The 14,829-nt window shown below is 43.1% G+C and overlaps 1 protein-coding gene across 1 annotated transcript in view; it reads left to right on the top strand.

Annotated features, from left to right (window-relative positions):
* Positions 1 to 14,829, top strand: part of aacs (acetoacetyl-CoA synthetase) — a 175,788-nt gene that overhangs the window by 82,263 nt on the left and 78,696 nt on the right. Inside the window, 2 exon segments of the mRNA XM_084338144.1 lie at positions 3,941 to 3,958; positions 3,961 to 4,060. Coding sequence (XP_084194270.1) covers positions 3,941 to 3,958; positions 3,961 to 4,060 — 118 coding nt within the window.

The following is a 14,829-nucleotide window of genomic DNA, read 5'->3' as shown; positions in this document are numbered from 1 at the left end:
CGATCTTTTGGGCAGTGAAAACGTCCCTGGCATGATCACAAATGTACATTTGGATTCTCCAAACCATGTTGTTTATCTGTTTAAGTTTTGCCTTCAGTATATCAGCTGAAAGCATAAGGAACACTTACTTGTCTATTATCAAGTATTTGTTCACCATAACTTTTTCCCTTTCTTTTTCCGAATCAGAATCACTTTATTTCGCCAAATGTACTTGGTGCCATAGTGCAGTAAAAACAAAGAAAATACATTTAAAATTAAAACGTAAAAAAAGTCAAGTACAATGCAGAGAATAAATAGTCGGTAATATATTGCACAGTTGGATGGGTTCATAGTGTAGGTGTATGTGTATGTGTATGTGTGTATGTGGGCCTAGTGAGTGTACAGCAGGCATGTTGGATCATCTGATGAGTATTATTTTAAAGTTATATTCTGTTGTAATAGAATTACTAAGAGTAATAACAAAAGGTCTGGGATCTTGAATACAAAGACTGATAACGACACGAGAGCAGCACAAAATATAGTGATGACCGTAAGCCAAGATGAATGAATAATATAATAATATATAATATAATAATAGATGCATTTTTTTAATTTGATTTGATCTTTATTTATCTCGAACAACCATAAACACACAAACTTGAAATAACAGAATATAACAAAAACTAAATACATTTTTTTAAATAAAAAACTAAATAAAATACAAATAAAATAAAATATATCTTCCTAGACATGGAAGCAATTGTCAACATAGCTCAAGACAAATGGTTTTGTTCGAGAAGGGACAGAAAGAAGCAAAGCCTATCTGGTCCTGCCCCTTCCTTACAATATCGTAATAAGTTATCTATCAATATCAAAAATAATATACCTATGCACTACAGCAAAAGATAAATAAATTATTACAAAAATACTAGTTCATGAATAATAATATAATAATATTATATATATATATATATATATATATATATATATATATATATATATATATATATATATATAATATATAGGGCTGTCAAAGTTAATGCTTTAACTTTGGAGATTAATTTAAATGATTTAAAGCATTAGAATAAATTAATCTAGATTAATCTATGGAGTGAAAAATCTTCAACGTTCTGAACTTTCAGCAGTATATTTGCTTGTTCTTTTTTTGCATTGACTCATGCACCTTTTTGAAAATCATCTGACATGAAGATGGAACACATTTTTGTCGTTAATATGATTTATATTACTGGTAGTTCATACAAGACATTATCGTCCTCTAAGCCAATCTGCACTTTAACATAGTCCTCTGGTGTTTTTATTTCTGTTAGCGCCGCGGATATAAGAAAGAGGTCTAGCTGAGTCAATGTTGATGGTTTTGTTGAACATTTTTATTTCACAGGAGAGAAACTGTATTCAAAGAAAGCTATTGAAATAGTCTTTGAATCTAAATATACTTTCTTTGTGTTGATTTTACATTAATTCCATGATTTTACTCAAGTAAATATCTGTTACAATCTTCGGTCTTAAGTAGAAAAATGCTATTTTTAATCTAGATGAATCTAGATTAATTACAGAAAATTGTGAGATTAATTGGTAAATTTTTTTTATCTATTGACAGCACTATAATATAAAAATTAAGATTAACAATATACAAGAAATACAAGGACAAAGTTATATAGGTCACAACTGGTGTTGCTATTGTTATTACCTGCATTGCTTTTATTCTGTCTATTTCATGCCCATTTTATATCTATTTTACTGTTAAGGTTTATTATTAGTATTACTATTTTTGGACAGTTCAAGATTCAGAATGAACTTGTTGCTGAAGCGACTAAAATAATAATAATAATAATTTCTTAAATTTATATAGCACCTTTCAGGAAACCCAAGCGCTTTACAGAGGAGGGGGACACACTAAGGGGAAGGAGATCAGAGGGACAATTTGTAAAAAGAGGGAAGTCATTGATAAATTTGGTGAAGAGGTAAGATTTGAGTTGAGATTTGAATGAGTCCAGGGATGTAGCGTTGCGGATGTCTGGAGGGAGGGAGTTCCAGAGGGTGGGTGTGGCAACAGAGAAGGCTCTGGGACCGACAGTGCGCAGGTTGGTGGTGGGGATGGAGAGGAGAACAGAGTCAGAGGACCGCAGCCTCCAGGGTGGGATGTAGGGATGGAGGAGGTCAGCTAGGTACCTGGGGGCAAGGGAGTGAAGGGATTTGTAGGTGATGAGGAGGATCTTAAAGTCGATGCAGGACTTGACTGGAAGCCAGTGGAGGTTGATGAGGGTGGGGGACTACAAGAGGACATATGAAGACTGTTGACACGAGCGCTCGTGCACTGAAATAACAAACGATCCGCGACCACATCAGGCTGCATACGGTTCACTAAAGAACCTTAATGCCTTGCTTATGGGTTTTGCTCTACAGAGAGTTTATCTTGCTTTCCTAAATCTCTCCTTGGTAACGGACCAGGGTAATAAACGCCACCAGGACCCAGAGCGTTAGAAATATCGACGGCTGCGTGAACCTATACTGTTCAATCCATCTCTATCATAGACTAAACTAAATCTATAATGCGTCCCTGACAGCAGACTTAAAGTAATATTATGTATTAATAATAATATGATTTAGCTTGTCTTGTTCACTTACCGGTAACTGCTGTTTCCTCCGCACAGACCGGCTGACAGGACAGAGAGGTCCGACTCCTCCTGATCTTCAGTGTCGTATGACGGATGATGTTGTATGATGGACTAGATTAGCTGCTTCTTCACACCCAAGCTTGATGTGGAATAATGAATGTTTATTTCAGCATAAACTAAAAACAAAAGCACTCCATACACACTCCATGAGTGATGTGTTACAGTGTGTGTGTTTTGTCCACAGACAGACAGGCTGGATGATGTGTGTGTTTTGTCTCACAGACAGGCTGGATGATGTGTGTGTTTTGTCCACAGACAGACAGGCTGGATGATGTGTGTGTTTTGTCTCACAGACAGACAGGCTGGATGATGTGTGTGTTTTGTCTCACAGACAGACAGGCTGGATGATGTGTGTGTTTTGTCTCACAGACAGGCTGGATGATGTGTGTGTTTTGTCTCACAGACAGACAGGCTGGATGATGTGTGTGTTTTGTCTCACAGACAGGCTGGATGATGTGTGTGTTTTGTCTCACAGACAGGCTGGATGATGTGTGTGTTTTGTCTCACAGACAGGCTGGATGATGTGTGTGTTTTGTCTCACAGACAGGCTGGATGATGTGTGTGTTTTGTCTCACAGACAGACAGGCTGGATGATGTGTGTGTTTTGTCTCACAGACAGGCTGGATGATGTGTGTGTTTTGTCTCACAGACAGGCTGGATGATGTGTGTGTTTTGTCCACAGACAGACAGGCTGGATGATGTGTGTGTTTTGTCTCACAGACAGGCTGGATGATGTGTGTGTTTTGTCCACAGACAGACAGGCTGGATGATGTGTGTGTTTTGTCTCACAGACAGACAGGCTGGATGATGTGTGTGTTTTGTCTCACAGACAGACAGGCTGGATGATGTGTGTGTTTTGTCTCACAGACAGGCTGGATGATGTGTGTGTTTTGTCTCACAGACAGACAGGCTGGATGATGTGTGTGTTTTGTCTCACAGACAGGCTGGATGATGTGTGTGTTTTGTCTCACAGACAGGCTGGATGATGTGTGTGTTTTGTCTCACAGACAGACAGGCTGGATGATGTGTGTGTTTTGTCTCACAGACAGACAGGCTGGATGATGTGTGTGTTTTGTCTCACAGACAGGCTGGATGATGTGTGTGTTTTGTCTCACAGACAGACAGGCTGGATGATGTGTGTGTTTTGTCTCACAGACAGACAGGCTGGATGATGTGTGTGTTTTGTCTCACAGACAGACAGGCTGGATGATGTGTGTGTTTTGTCTCACAGACAGGCTGGATGATGTGTGTGTTTTGTCTCACAGGCTGGATGATGTGGAACTGGTGGTGTCGTCTCTGGCTGTTGGAGCGTCTGTGGTTTTATACGATGGTTCACCTCTGATGCCGACACCTGACGTGTTGTGGAACCTAGTGGACACACTGGGGTGAGTTACACACAGGCACGCAGGCACACACACACAGGCACGCAGGCACACGCACACACGCACACACACACGCACGCAGCACGCACGCAGGCACATGCACGCACACACGCACGCAGGCACGCACACACGCACGCAGGCACACGCACGCACGCACACACACACACACACACACACACACACACCTACACACACACACACACACACACACACACACACACACACACACACACAGAACTCTCCTCTCCTATTCAGCTTCTTTGTTCAAAGACAATGGAACATCGATCCTGAGTTTTACAAGCACTGTTCATTATAAGAAAGAGAAATATATATATATATATATATATATATATATATATATATATATATATAGAGAGAGAGAGAGAGAGAGAGAGAGAGAGAGAGAGAGAGAGAGAGAGAGATGAGAGAGAGAGAGAGAGAGAGAGAGAGAGAGAGAGAGAGAGAGAGAGAGAGAGAGAGAGAGAGAGAGAGAGAGAGAGAGAGAGAGAGAGAGAGAGAGAGATGAGAGAGAGAGAGAGAGAGAGAGAGAGAGAGAGGAGAGAGAGAGAGAGAGGTATATTTAGATGAAAAGTCTAAAGACAATCATGTTGTCAGGAAATAACAATGCATGACTCATTGACTTAACAAAGTCTTGGCTAAGAACAAAGAGACCCATTAATCGACTAATAGGGGACCTAGTGATTATAATAATACCCCTTACGTTTAGGTTTAGGTCGTCTCTCTCTCTCTCTCTCTCTCTCTCTCTCTCTCTCTCTCTTTCTCTCTTTCTCTCTCTCTCTCAGTCCCTCTGAGAGGAAATGAGCAATTACAACTATCCAAACCAGTGACATCAATAATTTTTGAATGAATGAATGATCTTTTACTTTTTTTTCAACTTGATTGTGGGATAGAAGTGACAGCAGGTACTAATTATTCACAGAGATATCAAGTTTCAAGTTTCTTTAATAGTTGTCATACAGAAGTACAGAATACTTTTATACAAAATGCTTCTTACTGTTACGCTCCAGAGACTGTGCTAGACAAGATAAGTATCAAATAACATAGTATAGCATGTAAATTAGAAGTAGAAAATGAGGTCACAATGTTCAGTATAGACATACCGGTATGTACAATGTTCGATGCAGAATAGACGTAACTGAGTTACCATATAATATACAATATACTATGCAGTGTACTAATATACAATACTATATAGTGCAAAGCAGAAATGGGATGAGGTACAATTTAGGTACAATTTACAGTAAGGTGTACGAGTTGTAGTGCAAATCCTTTATCAATAAATATAAAGTGTGGGGAGTGGGTGCTACAGTGTGTTTGTTTAAAGTGAACAAACAACAACAAGATCGCTAACGCTGTGGCGTCCTTGACGAAGACGGACAGGAGCACTTGGATTGGTCCCCTGGCGCGGCTCACGTGGCGCCTGTCTGCTCCCGGCTGCCCTTGGGGGGGAAGGACGACGGGATGGGTTAATCGCAGATACGCATTGTATGCATGGTTCGCATGTGTGCCAAATGATGACCTCGGAGCAGGTCCTAAATTATTATTATTTTATTTATTATGAGTGTGTGCGTGTGGATGTGTGTGCTATGTGCGTTTGATGGTTGTTGTGTAGTGTTCATTGTTCATTTGAGCAGCCTGATGGCCTGGGGATAGAAGCTTCTTCTGAGTCTTTCTGTGCTTGCCTTGAGACTCCGGTATCGCTTGCCTGACCGCAGCAGTTCAAAGAGGCAGTTGTTCGGGTGGCTGGAGTCCTTAATGATTCTCTTAGCCTTGCCCCTGCACCGCTTGTTGTAAATGTTCTGGAGGGTGGGGAGCCCCCCTCCAATTGTGCGTTCGGCTGAACGTGTCACTCTTTGTAGTCTGCTTCGGTCTTGTGCAGTGCTATTCCCAAACCAGGAGGTGATGTTGCCAGTCAGGATGCTCTCTATTGTACATGAGTAGAAGTTCTTAAGGATCTTCTGACTGACTTGGAACTTCCTTAGGCGCCTGAGGAAGTAGAGGCGTTGTCGTGCCTTCTTCACAACACTGTCAATGTGTGTGGTCCATGTCAAGTCCTCGGATATGTGGGCTCCGAGGTACTTAAAGCTGTTCACTCTCTCAACCGGTGCCCCGTCGATGCTGAGGGGGCTGTAGTCCTTGACCCCCGACCTCCTGAAGTCCACAATCATCTCCTTTGTTTTGCTGACGTTCAGGGAGAGGCTGTTTTCCTGGAACCATCCCGCCAGGACCTTGACCTCTTCCAGGTAGGCCCTCTCGTCGTTTGCAGAGATCAGGCCCACCACTACTGTGTCGTCAGCAAATTTGATGATTGTGTTGCTACTCCGCTGAGCCACACAGTCGTGTGTGTACAGGGAGTAGAGGAGGGGACTCAGAACACAGCCCTGGGGTGCCCCTATGTTGAGGGTGATGGATGAGGAGGTGCAGTTGCCTGCTCTCACCACCTGGGGTCTGCCCGTCAGGAAGTCCAAGACCCACTGGCAGAGGTCATAGTTCAAGCCCAGGTCCCTGAGCTTGGCTATGAGTTTGGAGGGGACTATGGTATTGAATGCCGAGCTGTAGTCGATGAATAGCATTCTCACATAGTTCCCCTGCCTCTTGTCCAGGTGTGATGCTGCTGTGTGCAGCACATGGGCTATGGCGTCCTCCGTGGACCTGTTGGGGCGGTATGCAAATTGCAGGGGGTCCAGGTTGATGGGGAGGGAGGAGCAGATGTAGCCCTTTACTAGCTTCTCAAAGCACTTCATGGCTATGGAGGTGAGAGCTACAGGGCGGTAGTCGTTGAGGCAAGCAGGCTTGGATTTTTTGGGTACAGGGATAATAGTGGACTTCTTCAGGCAGGTGGGGATGACAGCCTGTTCTAAGGACAGGTTAAATATGTCAGTGAATACCGGGGCCAGTTGGTCGGCACAGACTTTTAGGACGCGGCCGGGGATGCCGTCCGGTCCTGCTGCCTTCCTGATATTCACTTTTTTAAAGGTCCGCCTCACCTCATGCTCTGTTACCCTGAACACTGAGTCTCCATCAGCAGCAGACCCCCCCCCCCCCCATTGCCGTGGCTTGTGGGCTGGTGTTGTTATTACCAGCATCAAACCTCGCATAGAAGGTATTGAGGTCATTTGCTAAGGAGATGTCACTGTTCAGTTTGAGGGAGGCGCCTTTGTAGTCTGTCATCGTTTTGAGCCCCTGCCACATAGCTCTGGAGTCAGCCTGTTCAAACTGGAGTTCAATTTTATCCCTGTAGCGCCGTTTTGCCTCATCATGTCTTTACCACAGAGCTGAGAGTAAAACACACTCGGCTTTGAAGGGACATACTGGGACACACCATGGAGACACACCATCTCTCTCTCTCTCTGTGTCAGTGAAGTGGACAGTTGAAAGAGAGCTCAACCCGTGTTATTTCCCAAGTGCTTAATTATCACACACACACACACACTCGCACACACTCGCACACGCACACACATATGCATGTGCACACTCAAGTGCTCTCTAAGCAGTGCATTATCATCTTTGAGAGGCCTCTTGTGTCAGATTTGCTGTGAGAGGCTCTTCATCAACCTATTGGCCTCACGTCCCCTTCAGACACACACACACACACACACACACACACACACACACACACACACACACACACACACTCACACACACACACACACACACACACACACACACTCACACACACACACACACACACACACACACACACACACACACACTAGGACATACACACACTAGAACACACACCATTCCCCATCCTAAACAGCCAGTTAGCAGCCACACCTGGCCACCTGCATCCAATCAGAACGAAGCGATGGTTGCCATGGTAGCAGACAATGAACCAGCTAGGCAGGCTAGGAGGTGATGGATGAGACAGTGTGTGTGTGTGTGTGTGCGTGTGCGTGTGCGTGTGCGTGTGTGTGTGTGTGTGCGCGTCGCGTGTTTGTACCTGTATGTAGAGTGAGCAGAGTGGTTGACTTTCTCATAACCTTGATGTGTACAGTGTGTGTGTGTGTGTGTGTGTGTGTGTGTGTGTGTGTATGTGTGTGTAAGAGTGCGTGTGTCATTAGTCTGCCTGCCAGTCCTGCTGCTCAGAGCTGTCTGTCTATATAAATAAAGTTGTACCGTCAAAAAGAGGAATAGAACATACTTGATGGAAGGGATGTATCAACTGTTTATAAACCTGACCCTTACCTTTACCCTTACCTTAACCTCAGTGTTTATAAACCTGACCCTTACCTTTACCCTTACCTTAACCTCAGTGTTTATAAACCTGACCCTTACCTTTACCCTTACCTTAACCTCAGTGTTTATAAACCTGACCCTTACCTTTACCCTTACCTTAACCTCAGTGTTTATAAACCTGACCCTTACCTTAACCCTTACCTTAACCTCAGTGTTTATAAACCTGACCCTTACCTTTACCCTTACCTTAACCTCAGTGTTTATAAACCTGACCCTTACATTTACCCTTACCTTAACCTCAGTGTTTATAAACCTGACCCTTACCTTTACCCTTACCTTAACCTCAGTGTTTATAAACCTGACCCTTACCTTAACCCTTACCTTAACCTCAGTGTTTATAAACCTGACCCTTACCTTTACCCTTACCTTAACCTCAGTGTTTATAAACCTGACCCTTACCTTTACCCTTACCTTAACCTCAGTGTTTATAAACCTGACCCTTACCTTTACCCTTACCTTAACCTCAGTGTTTATAAACCTGACCCTTACCTTAACCCTAACCTTACCTTCACTGGAGACCTCACGCCCCACCTTAACCTAAAATTGTAATGAACAAAACAAGCTGTTCACCGTACATTTTTAAAGTTATAATGTCTAGTCTAGTCACGACCAAAGAGCTGAGGTCAGGGTCGGGCGATACTGCCAACATATCACATCACCATATTTCTCTTAGTTTTGACGTTATTTCTTGATTGTATTGTAATACAATGACCATGGAGCTATTTCATAAAAAAAAATATATATTTGTATAATATCTAGTCTATATATATGATGGATGTAAGGGATAATGTATAGCTACGAGGTCATTGTTGCAAAATAATTGACCGAGACTGCGTTCTGGAACACAGAGGCGCCTCGCCGAGGTGTTCTAAACGCAGTTAAGGTCAATTATTTTGCGACAATGACCGAGTATAGCTATACATTATCCCGCTTATTACATGGCTAACTTACTAACAATATACCAAATTCATTTTACACCATCGACAAGACGAGATCAAATGCAGACGCAGTTGTTCTGTTGCTCCTCTGTCATCGCTGGCAGGTGTGTGGACTTGATTGCACCTGATGTAGTGCAGCTGTGCATATATGGTAAAGTTGAGCTTACGTGACTGCGATCAAAATGCTTGATTGTGATTGGTCAATAGCGCTCTGTTGCCCCTAGCAGCGGTAATTATTGCGCGTTGCCCCTAGCAGCGGTGAATTATCGAGAAATAATTGACCGCTGCTAGGGGCAACGGAGCGCTATTGACCAATCACAATCAAGCATTTTGGCGAATGTTAAAACGCCATATAATAAAACAGTATAGTGTATGTATATATTTGCACAATATCTAGTCTATATATATGGTGGATGACAGTATAGTGTATGTATATATTTGTATAATATCTAGTCTATATATGTATGGTGGATGACAGTATAGTGTATAATATCTAGTCTATATACAGTATGTATGGTGGATGACTGCAGAGTGTGTGTATATATTTGTATAATATCTAGTCTATATATATGGTGGATGACAGTATAGTGTATGTATATATTTGTATAATATCTAGTCTATATATGTATGGTGGATGACAGTATAGTGTATGTATATATTTGTATAATATCTAGTCTATATACAGTATGTATGGTGGATGACTGCAGAGTGTGTGTATATATTTGTATAGTCTATATGGTGGATGACAGTATAGTGTATGTATTTGTATAATATCTAGTCTATATACAGTATGTACATGTATGGTGGATGACTATAGTGTATGTATATATTTGTATAATATCTAGTCTATATACAGTATGTATGGTGGATGACTGTAGAGTGTATGTATATATTTCTATAATATCTAGTCTATATACAGTATGTATGGTGGATGACTGTAGAGTGTATGTATATATTTCTATAATATCTAGTCTATATACAGTATGTATGGTGGATGACTGTAGAGTGTATGTATATATTTCTATAATATCTAGTCTATATACAGTATGTATGGTGGATGACTGTAGAGTGTATGTATATATTTCTATAATATCTAGTCTATATACAGTATGTATGGTGGATGACTGTAGAGTGTATGTATATATTTCTATAATATCTAGTCTATATACAGTATGTATGGTGGATGACTGTAGAGTGTATGTATATATTTCTATAATATCTAGTCTATATACAGTATGTATGGTGGATGACTGTAGAGTGTATGTATATATTTCTATAATATCTAGTCTATATACAGTATGTATGGTGGATGACTGTAGAGTGTATGTATATATTTCTATAATATCTAGTCTATATACAGTATGTATGGTGGATGACTGTAGAGTGTATGTATATATTTCTATAATATCTAGTCTATATACAGTATGTATGGTGGATGACTGTAGAGTGTATGTATATATTTCTATAATATCTAGTCTATATACAGTATGTATGGGGGATGACTGTAGAGTGTATTCAGGGTCAGCAGTAGACAGAGGGCGTCACCAACAGCTCTTCACATCACCCTCATTAGTGGGGGTTGATGGACAGCTGGTGTTTGACCTGCGAGCAGAGAGAAGGGGGCAGGGGTCACTGATAGTATGAAAGCTGCGAGCACAGAGAAGCAGCAGGGGTCAGGGGTCACTGATAGGATGAAATCCTCTGCAATCCCCTAGAGCCAAGTTATAGGGCGAGGTGTGGAGAGATGAGATGGAGCCCGAAAGGTGAGACAGACATATGCATGCACGCGCACACGCGTGTGTGTGCGTGTGTATTAGATAGATAGATAGATAGATAGATAGATAGATAGATAGATAGATAGATAGATAGATAGATAGATAGATACTTTATTCATCCCCTTGGGGAAATTCAGGGTATCTCACATAGCTCACACAATATACAGACAGTGACAGTTTCTCATTCAGTCGTTCACAGTTATGTCTGCACCATGAATTAAAAAGTAAGCACATGATAAAAATTCAAGTAAATCATATCTACCAATAATAATAAAAATGTGATAAGATAAAAGCAGGTGTATAAAACAGGTGTATAAAAACAGGTGTGTGGGGAACAGGTCAAAGGTCAAGGTCCCCCACACACTAGATTGAGCTGTTGTACAGTCTGACGGCTGTGGGGACAAAGGACCTCCTGTGCCGCTCAGTCCGCGAGTGCAGGGAGAGCCGTCCGCTGCGACTGCTGCTCTGCCCCACCAGGGGGCGGTGGAGAGGGTGGTTGGCATTGTCCATGATGGCCAGCAGCTTGCTCTGCGTGCGGCTCTCCACCACGGTCCCCAGTGGGTCCAGTCTCCTCCCTACCACCGAGCCAGCCTTTTTGACCAGCTTATCCAGCCGCCTGGCATCCCTGGCCGTGGTATTACCACCCCAACAGACAGCGGCATAGAGGAGCACACTTGACACCACTGCCTGATAAAACATATACAACATTTCCCCACACACATTAAAATACCTGAGCCTCCTAAAAAAGAACAGCCGGCTCTGTCCCTTCCTGTAGAGCGCTTCCGCGTTTTCAGACCAGGCCAAGTTTCAAGTTTTTTTTATTAGTTGTCATACATAAATACAGAATACTTTGCATGAAATGCTTCTTTCTGTTTTGCTCCTGAGAGTGTGCTAGATAATAACAAGATAGTGTAAAATAAGTATAATATAAGTATAAAATAGAAAGTCAAGTACGTAAACAAGTGTAAACAAGAAAATGTTTCAATATACCTATGTACAGTATATACAGTGCAGGTACAGTACAGTGTAGAAATGGTGAGGTATAGCTTAGCTTGTGGTGCCACCTTGTGGTGGTGAGGTGCAATGATGTGCAATAAGGAATGAGATTGATGTGCACATTTCCTTACCAATAATATAAATATAAAGTGTTAGTGTCTAAAGTGGTAAAGTGGGTGCTACAGTATGTTGTTTCTTTAAAGGTGTATTGGTGGTTTGTTATTGTTCATTGTTCATTGAGCATCCTGATGGCCTGGGGATAGAAGCTCCTTCTGAGTCTCTGTGCTTGCCATGAGACTCCGGTATCGCTTGCCTGACCACAGAAGTTCAAAGAGGCAGTTGTTTGGGTGGCTGGGGTCTTTGATTATTCTCTTTACCCATGTAGCGCTTGTTGTAAATGTCTTGGAGAGTGGGAAGCCCACCTCCATTTGTGCGTTCGGCTGAACGGGTCACTCTCTGTAGTCTTCTACCGTCTTGTGCGGTGCTATTCCCAAACCAGGAGGTGATATTGCCAGTCAGGATGCTCTCTATTGTGCATGAGTAGAAGTTATTGAGGATCTTCTGACTGAAGGAAGTAGAGGAGTTGTCGTGCCTTCTTGATAACACTGTCAATGTGTGTGGTCCATGTCAAGTCCTCGGATATGTGGACTCCGAGGTACTTAAAACTGTTCACTCTCTCAACCGGTGCCCCGTCGATGCTGAGGTTGCTGTAGTCCCTGACCCCCGACCTCCTAAAATCCACCATCATCTCTTTTGTTTTGCTGACGTTCAGGGAGAGGCTGTTCTCTTGACACCATCCCGCTAGAACCTTTACCTCTTCCAGGTAGGCCCTCTCGTCGTTTGCAGAGATCAGGCCCACCACTACTGTGCCGTCAGCAAATTTGATGATTGTGTTGTTGTTCCGCTGTGCCACACAGTCATGTGTGTACAGGGAGTAGAGGAGGGTACTCAGAACACAGCTCTGGGGGGCCCCTATGTTGAGAGTGATGGATGAGGAGGTGCAGTTGCCTGCTCTCACCACCTGGGGTCTGCCCGTCAGAAAGTCCAAGACCTACTGGCAGAGGTCATAGTTCAAGCCCAGGTCCCTGAGTTTGGCTATGAGTTTGGAGGGGACTATGGTGTTGAATGCTGAGCTGTAGTCGATGAATAACATTCTCACATAGTTCCCCTGCCTCTTGTCCAGGTGTGATGCTGCTGTGTGCAGCACATGCGCTATGGCATCCTCCGTGGACCTGTTGGGGCGGTATGCAAATTGCAGGGGGTCCAGGTTGATGGGGAGGGAGGAACAGATGTAGCCCTGCCTTCACTAGCTTCTCAAAGCACTTCATGGCTATGGAGGTGAGAGCTACAGGGCGGTAGTCGTTGAGGCAAGCAGGCTTGGATTTTTTGCGTACAGGGATAATGGTAGACTTCTTCAGACAGGTGGGGATGACAGCCTGTTCTAAGGACAGGTTAAATATGTCAGTGAATACCGGGGCCAGTTGGTCGGCACAGACTTTTAGGACGCGGCCGGGGATACCGTCCGGTCCTGCTGCCTTCCTGATATTCACTTTCTTAAAGGTCCTCCTCACCTCATGTTCTGTTATCCTGAACACTGAGTCTCCATCGGCAGTGCCCCCCCCTCCATTGCAGTGGTTTGTAGGCTGGTGTTGTTATTCACAGCCTCAAACCTCGCAGTGTGTTGTCCAGGTGCACACCTAAATACTTGTATGTCTGCACCGTCGCAATGTTGTTTCCCCGGATGCTGACTGGTTGCAGAGGTGGTTTAGACCTGCAGAAGTCCTGTACCATCTCCTTAGTCTTTGTTGCGTTCAGGAGAAGGCCGTTCTGAAGGCTCCCACCAGGTCCAAAGTGATGTTGTGTTCGATGACAGCACAACCAAATCAGTAACTATGTATCTACCGTATTTTGCCGAATATAAGACAGGGTTTTTTCCCCTAGAAAGAAATCTGAAAAGGGTCTTGTTATTTCTAGACTTTTAAATGTCATTATACATTCTCAACAACAGACTCCAGGCAAGTGTTCCCCCGGGCGCCGTCTCTCTCTCTGTGGGTGCGTTAACCTCTTAAGCATCGGGCATCGAGCGTCCGTTTTTGACGATTGCATACCCAAAGTAATTTGCGATTGAAAGTTTCTTACACAATAAAGAAAAATCACTTTGAGTGCTAATGTAATAGAGTAACAGAGGTTTGAACACAGAAGTAAAAGTTTTGTGTACTCACATTGCTGTTTACTTGTTGCCAGATGCCTGTTTTTAAGTTCCAGCTGAGAGGTAGGAGCTGGAAAACATACAGTAATGGTTCCATAGCCTGAAGTCTTATGTAGTACAGGTCCAAGGTTTATAAAAACCCCATGGAAAATTTGTGTTTCACAAAGGTCTTTGTAATTTGTGTACCGGTAGAAATTCAGCGTGATTATCCAAAATGGCCGTCCACTTCTATTCATTCAGACGCACGAGTCAAAACAAATAACTTGTTGGTCTTCTTCTGCCCCCTTCTCTTCTTCTGCCCCCTTCTCTTCTTCTGCCCCCTTCTCGTTGCAATCAGCGCTCGGCTGGGATCGCGTTCGGAGCAGATGCTCCTTGGCTACAACGGTGGTCAATAATTTTCGCCATCAGCGGTGACTGGTCAGTTCAGGACTGTTTACAACCGGACGTGGTCACTCATTGGAACGGCTTGTCAAATGACGCTTGCCAGATATTTCGTCTTGTAACTCGAGACCCGAATCACGCAATAGGTTGAGTGTGGTGACGATAGAAAGGCAGCAAATTCAACTTTCAAACAGGTTCAAACATGTATTGGTC

Source organism: Notolepis coatsorum (genome assembly GCF_963971535.1).
Source record: "Notolepis coatsorum genome assembly, chromosome: 2".
Lineage (NCBI taxonomy): Eukaryota > Metazoa > Chordata > Actinopteri > Aulopiformes > Paralepididae > Notolepis > Notolepis coatsorum.
This window is presented reverse-complemented; position numbering and strand designations above follow the sequence as displayed.